The 9,496-nt window shown below is 49.6% G+C and overlaps 1 protein-coding gene across 3 annotated transcripts in view; it reads right to left on the reverse strand.

The window, feature by feature from the left end:
• LPIN1 (lipin 1) overlaps positions 1-4,591 on the reverse strand; it is a 150,753-nt gene extending 146,162 nt beyond the window's left edge. For 2 of the 3 annotated variants that reach the window (XM_008952322.5, XM_008952320.5), the window contains exon 1: positions 4,408-4,591. In XM_008952322.5, coding sequence (XP_008950570.3) covers positions 4,408-4,488 — 81 coding nt within the window. In that variant the 5' untranslated portion in view covers positions 4,489-4,591. The remainder of the gene's footprint in view (positions 1-4,407) is intronic. The other variant, XM_034952635.3, reaches the window with a different exon arrangement.
• Between the last annotated feature and the right edge of the window lie 4,905 nt (positions 4,592-9,496).

Here is a 9,496-nt window from a genome sequence, read left to right on the forward strand (position 1 = left end):
CCCACGGAGGCCTGCAGCTTTCTTCTCTGTTTCCATCTCACCCACAACAAACAAGCCAGGCGCCAGTGCCTTCAGGCCGGCCAGAGGTAGCAGCCTCCCGAGAGCCCTCCCAGGACCGGGGGCAGCCCACACAGGCATTTCAGGGGGTTCGCGGTATGGGAGAAGTGGACCCTTTCCCTGGGTTTGTCTCCACACCCGGCCACCGTCAGGGGCGTGCGCTCCAAAGGTCCCTGTAGAAAGGGGCCCCAGAGGACGTCGCCCAGCCTCTGTTCAGGCCTCTGGTTGGTGAAGCCAAATGAACCCAGGTGGCAAACAAAAGCTCTGAGTAGATGGGGCCCCAAGTCCAACCCCCAAGCCTACATGGACTGGAGGTGACAAAATGGGTCCAGGGTCCTGAATGGTCACCTCCCTGGAGACCCAACTAACACGCCTGGCTCAGCACGTCCCAGGGGCAGCACGTCCCAGGGGCAGCACGGGGACGTGGTAGAAGGAAAGAACAGAGCCGACGGGGGTGTACTAGCCTGTTCTCGCACTGCTATAAAGAAATACCCGAACCTGGGTAATTTATAAAGAAAAGAGGTTTAAATGGCTCACGGTTCCACAGGCTGTACAGGAAGCATAGCTGAGGAGACCTCGGGAAACTTACAATCATGGCAGAAGGCGAAGGGGAAGCCGGCACGTCCTATATGGCCGGAGCAGGAGGAAGAGGAAGACAATAGAAGGAGGTGCTACATACTTTTAACCAATCAGATCTCTCATGAGAACAGGAAAGGGAAAGTCATCCACCATGATCCAATCACCTCCCACCAAACTCTCGTCCAACACTGGGGATTATAATTCAACAGGAGCTTTGGGTGGGGGACACACATCCAAACCATATCAGGGGGAGAGGTGGGGCCAGCCTTTGAGGGGCCTTGAATGCCAAGCTAAGTGACTAAAGGAAGACAACTCAGAGTTCTTCATACAGAGACAAATGCAGGACCTGGCTCCATGCATTTTCCCCTACAGTGCTCTCTGAGTCCACTGGGCCAGTGTAGAGGGATTCAGTGTCTTGGCACCATTGTATTTGCAGTCCAGCCTGTCACCACAGGCCATCTGCTTTCAGGTGTAGTGCTGGTATTAATAATAGCTACCATTTATCAAGTACCTGTGAGTAGTATATAGTTAGGTATTATAAGCTTCATTTTATAGATGAGACAACTACATTTTCAGCAAATCAAAAGTTGTAACTGACAATGCTAGGGTGTGAGTCCAGGCCTCGTGGCCCCCGAACCTTGGCCTTCACTCTGGGTCTTACATATTCGGCCCGTGACTGCCTGCTATCTTTCATAGGCAGGGTGCCTGACCAAGACGAACGTCACCACACACACCCTAACTAAGAAAAAAATAAAGTCCCAACGGCCCAAGGAACAACCCCTGCAGACTTAGCTTTAGGGGAACACACTGTACTCATTCCCCAGCCTTTGCTCAAGCTGACCCCGCAGCTGGAAAGCTCCACCCCCGTCAGCTCTGTTTATTGAAATCCTATTCCTCCTCCAAGGCCAGCTTCTCAGAGAGGCCTCCTCCGGCCCTGCCAGGCTGAATCACTCTTGACCTGTGCCCTGTGAACTCTGTGGCTTGCCAGCTGCAGCCCCACCCATTCCCATTCCACCTTGACCTCCTGCAGAGGAGGGAGAGACCAGGCCTTACACGCACCGCCCCCAGATCCCCCCGTTACCCCACCACAGAGCTCTGCACACACTCAGGGCCCAGAAATACCTGTGGCGCAGAGACCAAGCCCAGAGTCTCTGGGAATGGCCATGGCCAACAGCACAGGTGATGCTGCCAACTTAGCAGGTGCCTCCGAGGGCTCACGCTGCTGCCAGCTGCCATTTTCCAGCCCCAGGAATGAAAACAGCCCTATGGTGGCTGAGCCACTTTTACGCTTCCCAGAAGCCAGCCAGCCCTGCCTGGGCTTCTGGCGAGGGCAGTCGCAGCTCCCGCCTCTCCCACCCACATCTCCTGCATCACCCCTCAGCATTCCTGGACTGCTGTCAGTCCATCGGGGGCCTGCCTGATCTAGGTCCCAGTTCCTCTTCTGTGCTAAAGCCCCAACTCTGGGCCCAGCCCTCCCTGCCATCCAAGGACTAGTCCCAGACTCAGTCCCCAGCAGCACCTCCTAGTGACGCTCCCAGTTTCACGGCTCTGCAGCCACCCTTCAGCAAGCAGTTCAGATTCCTCCAGGAGCAGCCCCAGCCTGAGCCAAGGCCAAGGCCACCAGGCCCCTTCAGAAGCAGAGCCTTGCAGGAAGCCAGCTCTGCAGCTGGAGAGGAAGCAGGCCAGACTCCCCCGGCCCCCATCACCCTTCAGAGCCATGGAGGCCTGCCTCCCCCAAGGCAAAAGACCATGGGCACCGCACAGAGACTGCCGGGGCAGGGGTTGGGGGAATCTAGACCACGGTGGATCAGCCAAGGGGCCTGCTGAGGGTTTTAGCCTGGGGCTTAGTATGCCGTCCATCTGTCAACAAGCGTTTATCAAACACACAGGAAGGTTGTGGGGTTGGAAGAGCGATGGAATACAAGGGGACACGTGGCAGGTTTGACATCCTCTCTGCAGCTTCATTACAAGGAGCCTTCGGTGAAGGAAGCACCACCTCTGTTTACAAAGTCCCCAGGCTTTTATGTTATTTAAACTTTCCTGTATATGCTACATATTCTACAATGAACCTGCTTTTATAATCAGAAAAATAATTAATATCCAATAAAACATAAGCAGAAAACAGACATAATATTAAATCAGTATTAAATCCAAACTTCCACATCTGTAGGGAGGTGCAGGAGAGAACGAGGGTTGGGCTGGGCCCCAGGAGGCCTGGGTTCCTCTCCCCATCTTCCACCACTCCCCTCCCAAGGTGCTGTGCAAAAGTCCCAACTTCATAGCCTCAGTTTTCTCAGCTGTCAAATGGGAATAGCAATGCTGTGCTCCCCACCTGCCAGGCTTGTATGAGAGAGATGCCATGATAATAACACCTGCGTCTCAGGCTGGCGAGAGAGTCAGTCCTGCAGGGCATGAGGCAGAGCTTCATAAGAGCCCCACCTGCCCACTGGGAAGATGCGAGTGCCATTCTCAGTCAGCACCGGGCAAACTTAAGAGACATTCCAGCAAAGGAAACAAGACAAAGCCATTATAATCCCTGACTAACCACAAAAATGGTCTACTTAATCTCAGTGTGGGTGTCATTCACCTGCACCGGGCTCCCGAGAGAAGGTCCTGCTCCTGTCCCCATCATGTAGAGGGATGTTGTGGACCAGCCTGATGTCTCTCCTCTGCAGGCCTCTGGTCCATTCAGGAAATACTTGCCCAAAGGGCCAAGCTGCAAAACAGTGCAGAGGTGGGAGCAGGATCCACGCCTCCTTTCTCCCTAGACAGCCCTCACTGCATTGCCGCCTGGACACCAGCCGCAGAAGGACCTCTTGTCCCTGCAGGAAGGCACTGCCCTGAGGATGGAGCTGACTGAAGTGACAGGCGACAAGTGCTTGGGGTCCAGCAGCGGGAGGTTGGCCTGCCTCGCCACTCTATCCCCCTAGGATGCAGAAAACCCCGGGGCTCCCTGCCCCCTAAGCATGCTGAACCCTCTCTCACTGCCATCTCAGCCTCTGCAGCTGAGGACCACAGCAGGTGTCCCCGACGCACCATTTGGAGCAGTGGTTTGACACATCATCCTCACTGCAGCCCAACCCCCTGGCCTCTGGAAGAAACAGCAGGGTTCTGAATTCCAGCCCAGGCCCTACCCTCGGGACTCACTGCCACTCAGGGTTATTTGAACGCCCTCCACTCCTGCTTTGGGCTTTTTTGTGAAAATAACTACTTTTGTGCAACAACAGCAAAAAAGCCTTGGCTGCTAGGATGAGATCTGAAAAGGGAAGTAGGGACAGCCGCTGGCTTTGGGGTCTGCAGGAGCCCCACAGCACACACAACATATTATTGGAGACAGCACTGGTTAAATGACCACATTGGAGGGGTCCCTTCAACTCTCCACACCTCGCTTCCTGGCCTGCACACAAACTGGACAGACAAGGGCATTCCAGCACAGTGCCTGATGGGCTGGAGGCACTCATGAAGCTCTGAAGTCCCATTTTGAAGATTAAGCAATCACTATGCATTTTCCATCCAAGGAAAAGAAAAAAGCCTTTAATTCTTGAATAAGTTCCACAGCCTCCTCTATAAATGCAGCCTTCTGAAGAGGAGCCTGTGAGGAGCAAGCTGGGCCGGTCACCTATCTGGGGAAGCGTGAATGCACAAACCCATCCCGAACAAGGCGCTCTGGGCGCAAATGTTCCCCGGGTCCCATCAGTACGCAGGCACCTGGGGATGGAAGGAGGAAGAGCAGGGGCTGTGTTTGCAGATGGCCACATGGCCGGCCCTTACCCATGACCAAGCCGAGTCTGGGGAGCTCTTGCCCTGCGAGGTCTCCCAGCTGGAGCTGTGAATGCCGTCCTGTTCCCCCATGGCCCGCCCTGTGGGGTGCTGTCTGCCTCCTCACCCAGCATCAGGAGAGAAATGTCCCCCGGCAACACCGGCTCAGAAGCTGGGAGGCTGGGCTGGGTGACACCGGAGCCTGGGCAGGCGGTGCTTCCCTTTACACCAGTCCCGGGAGCCCCGGCCAAGTCACAAGGCTCAGCAAAAGAGCAGAGTGTTGAATTGCAAATCCTCTCCTACCTGGGGACCAGCTGACAAACAACATCCAGGATGCAAAGCTTCCAGAAGATGCCAGTTTCTGTCAACTTTGTGAAGGGGAAACTAGAGAGGGGGGAATGACCCCTGCCGGCCAGCCGCGGGGCACTGTGTACCCTGCCTTCCCCACTCCAGCTCCTCAGAGGCAGTAGGGCTCGGAGATTGAATAACTTCCCCGAGGCCACGCAGTTCCCGGGTTGCTTTTCTCCTGCTCTACTTGTTTCCAGATTTATCCTCTCTTTGTCTTGGGATGTTCTGTCTCCAGAGGAGACTGGTGGCAGGTGTGGAAGGAAAGACCACCTCTCGTGCTGAGTGCTGGAAATGGTGCTTTCTAGACAATAATTCCTCCACTTTGTACTCTACCACTGTCTCGCGTGAAAGGTTCTGGAGTCCTCTCTGTTCCTCTGCATCGCCTCAGCACCCCGCAGAGCATCAGGAGAGCCGGGTCCAGTGCGATGCTGCACTCCCCACATGGCCCTGAGCACGGCACACCACTCTGGACCCTCTTTCCCAGCTGGCCCCAAGGCCACCTGCAGGCACTCAGCCCCATCCATCATCACGACAGCTCTCCGGGTGAATACCTCTCACATATCAGGACCTGTGCTAGACATTGAAGATGCATGCCGGGTGCGGATGCTCACGCCTGTAATCCCAGCAGGTGGCCTCTAGGAAGCAGAGAAGGCAAGAAATGAATTCTCCCCTAGAGCTCCCAGAAGGGAACGCATCCTTCCAGCATCTGTATTTCAGCCTAGTGAAACCCGGGTTGCACTTCTACCCTACTCAACTATCAGGTGATAAACGTGTATTGTTTTAAGCCACTAAGTTTCCAGCAATTTGTTACAGCAGCCCTAGAAAACTAACACACCAAAGAGTGGCTGGAGGAGAGGATCACCCTGTGGCCCTTGGGTGTCAAGGGTGTCAGCTGACCCATGGCAATCAGCCCAGAGGGACCCAGTCAGAGGAACAAACACTGGAACTCTCTCTCCTTTCACTCACCTTCCACCACCGGCCAAGCTCTGTGGAGGCCAGAGCTCATCGAGAACGCTCGCTCCCTCTCTCTCTCTGACACACACACACACACACACATCTCTGTTGTTCCTATGAAGGTAAACTCTGCTTCTCTGAGTCAGAAAATCCTCCTGTGACTCAATCCTGGAGTGAGGAAAAGAGGGAATTACCTCTGCATTTTTAAATATTCTCTCTAGTCCACATGTTGGCATCAGACCAAAAGCTGCATAGGGATTAGTAACTGTCAAAGACAATTCAGGCTGCCATAACAAAATACCATAGACTGGTTAGCAACAGGAATTCATTTTCTCACTGTACTAGAGGCTGGAAGTCCAGGGACAAGGTGCTGGCATGGTGGGGTGCTGGGGAGGGCCCTCTTCCTGGGGCTGACTCCTCACCATGTCCTCACATGGTGAAGAGGGGACAGGGGAGGAAGAGAATGCTCTCTGGTGTCTCCTCTTTAAGAACACTAATCCTATGGGATCAGGGCCCCACCCTTACAACATCATTTAACCTTAATTACTCCCTTACTCCAAATACAGTCACACTGGGAGTTTGGGCCTTAACATACTAATTTGGGGAACACAACTCAATCTATAGAACAGGTTATTTTAATGAAAGTTTGCATGCAAAATACAAGAAGACCAGGACCCAGAGCACACAAAGCAAATAGGAAACCCGGGGTCCTGGCCCCAGACACCCCCTGGCCAGCCAGAAAGCCTTGTAATACTTGACGTTATTGCCCAAAATAGAGCAGCTCTCACATCCCTGGACTCAGAACTGCTGCTCTCCATAACTTCCCACACCTGTTAGAGTCCTCCGGCACTGAGTAGTTCTAATTATTCTCTGCTGAATTAGAAACAGAGGAAGGTAGCTGCCTGCTCAGCAGTTGAACAGGAAAGCCAAGGCTTTGATTCTGCATACAAAGTGGCAAATATCAAGGGTCAGTCTTCCAATACAGGCTGAAATCAGTGCAAACACAAATGATGTTTTATTCTTATTCAGAGGCAACATTAGGCTCTGATGAGTATTGTAGAAGCAAGAGCCAGTCCCAGAGCACCTGTGCATAGATATACTCTCTGTGAAGGGCTTCAAGTTCTTGTGACCATGAATGAGATTTACAAACAGGGAGCAGAGCAGTCATTGTGCCCCGATCCCCTAGTGAAGACAGAAATTCTCAGCCTTCTGCACACGCCTGTTGAGGGGACCCCCTCGGCAATTCGATGGTGCTAAATTCCCTCACTTCCACGTTCACTGCGTTTTCCAGTCCTCCCCTGACCTGTCTGGAGACGCCCACTTGCAGAAAATACAAAGAAAATTCTCCTCTTTCTACATGATAGAGAATGCTTACCTAGAGCTGTCCTGAGAAGGCATCAATACATGTCTTTGATGCTCCCTCTGGAAAACGCAGCCACCCCTAACAGTGTCACACATGAAAGACTAGAGACTGTCCCCTTTATCTTTGGGCTTCCCTCCCGTGTAGGCATTAAAGGTTTAACTCCCTGAAGTAAGTAACAGCCAAGGAGCCAAGGAGCTTCAGTTCCTGTGATTTTTTTTTTTTTTTTTTTTTTTTTGGACAATCTTGCTCTGTCGCCCAGACTGGAGTGAGTGACGTGATCTTGGCTCACTGAAATCTCTGCCTCCTGGGTTCAAGCGATTCTTGTGCCTCAGCCTCGTGAGTAGCTGGGATTACAGGTGTGCACCACCGTGCCTGGCTAATTTTTGTATTTTTTTAGTAGAGAGAGGGTTTTGCCATATTGGCCAGCCTGGTCTCGAACTCCTGACCTCAGGTGATCCGCCTGCCTTGGCCTCCCAAAGTGCTGGGATTATAGCAATCCCTGTGATTCTTATCTGCTCATTGCCCTAACTCAATGAGGTAGGAAAAGCAGATAGTAGTCTTATCACTCCTCCATTTCAGATGAGTAAACCAAGGCTGAGAAAAGCTGCGTGACTTGCACAAGCCATAAGACAAATGAGCAGCAGGAGCCAAGACCTGTCCTCACCTCTTCTGACTGCAAGCCCAGCATCACACCAACCTAGACCTTGGGAGGCTAAGCACTTGGAGGATTCTTCCAAAGAGAAGCAGAAACCTACCTTTTCCCTACAGGCCTTAATGAGCTACATGAAACCCATTGACATAGTTTGGCTGTGTCCTCACCCAAATCTCATCTTGAACTGTAGCTCCCATAATTCCCATGTGTTGTGGGAGGGACCTGGCGGGAGATAATTGAATCATGGAGGTCATTTCCCCCATACTGTTCTTGTGATAGTGAATAAGTCTCAAGAGGTCTGATGGTTTTATAAGGGGTTTCCCCTTTCACTTGGCTCTCATTCTCTCTTGTCTGCTGCCATGTAAGGCATCCCTTGCTCTTCCACCATGATTGTGTGGTCTCCCCAGCCATGTGGAACTGTGAGTCCATTAAACTTCTTTTCTTTATAAATTACCCAGTCTCGGGTATGTCTTTATCAGCAGCATGAAAACAAACTAACACACCCATTAAAAAGTTAAGAATGTATTGGTACTGGTTATTTTGTTCAAAAAATTTGTTTAACATTCATCCATATGGAATCCTTAAACTTGATGTGGAAACTTAAGTGTAATCTCACAGTTTTCAAATTTTTTAGTTTTAGTTTTCAGTTTTACTTTTAATACTATAACTATTGATAGATATAACCCACATAAACAAAAGTTCTCTGGGGTCCTCAGTCACTTTTAAGAGTATAAAAGGGTCCTGAGACAAAAATGTTATACTTTCTAAAATTAAAACTGAGAATTTTTAAGTATATATTTTTAATTCATTAAAAAAAACCATTACATGCTAACAATGCATTTTTGTTAGAAATAACCATGTTTCCAAGTTAAAAAAAATTGCATTGTATTGCTTCATATTTTTGCAAATCTCATTAATGTCTGGCTAAACTGAAGACAACTGATTCCCTGCTTCTGCATTCAATCTGTTCCAATATTATGCACTGGTTGACTTTGTATATGAAGAAAAGTCAATTTCACACAGACATATACTTGAAAAACTGGGGGCATATTTTAATAATCTTTCAGATACTTGTGGATATTCTTCTCTGATATTACATCAAATTTGACAAGCAGTGGTTTCTTAAAGGTTGTTACAATATGGAAACTGAAACTATACTGATGAATTTTTCATAATCAGTTACATTAAAATCCACTGGTCTACTTTCCCTTTTGAATGGATCTTTTACTCATGCGCAATTTTATACCCTCACACACTGGTTATTTGTAAAATACCAGTTCATCTAGTAGCCATGCAGATCATCCAACTGTTGATACATTTCATTATATAAAAATCACATTATTTCATATCACCATTGTTATCATTAATAAAGTCTTTGGATGTTGGGAAACTGTCAAGTTCATAATGGCAGGTACAAGGGTCCAAAATTCTAATTTCTTTTTGCAAGCTCAAATGTTACAAATTTATTTACCAAAATATGTTCTGTTATTTTCCCTGAGTGCCAGCTTACTTCATTCATTTTTAAGAAAATATCTGCCAAATACTCAGGCCTAAATAACCATAGTTTGGCAGTCATACTTTCAAGTAAAAATAGTATTCCAAGGAAAAAGCAGCAAGTTCATCTTGTGACTTGGACAAGTGTAATGCTTTCCTTTGAAATGACCATCGTACTTCCATATGCAGCAGAAGTGATTTTATGCATGTGAAGAAGAAAAAGCACAAATGTTAACCTTTAGGATACCAGGGTAAATATTACATTTAATTTTGAGTTGCTGGCACAAAAG

Source organism: Pan paniscus, chromosome 12, assembly GCF_029289425.2.
Source record: "Pan paniscus chromosome 12, NHGRI_mPanPan1-v2.0_pri, whole genome shotgun sequence".
NCBI lineage: Eukaryota > Metazoa > Chordata > Mammalia > Primates > Hominidae > Pan > Pan paniscus.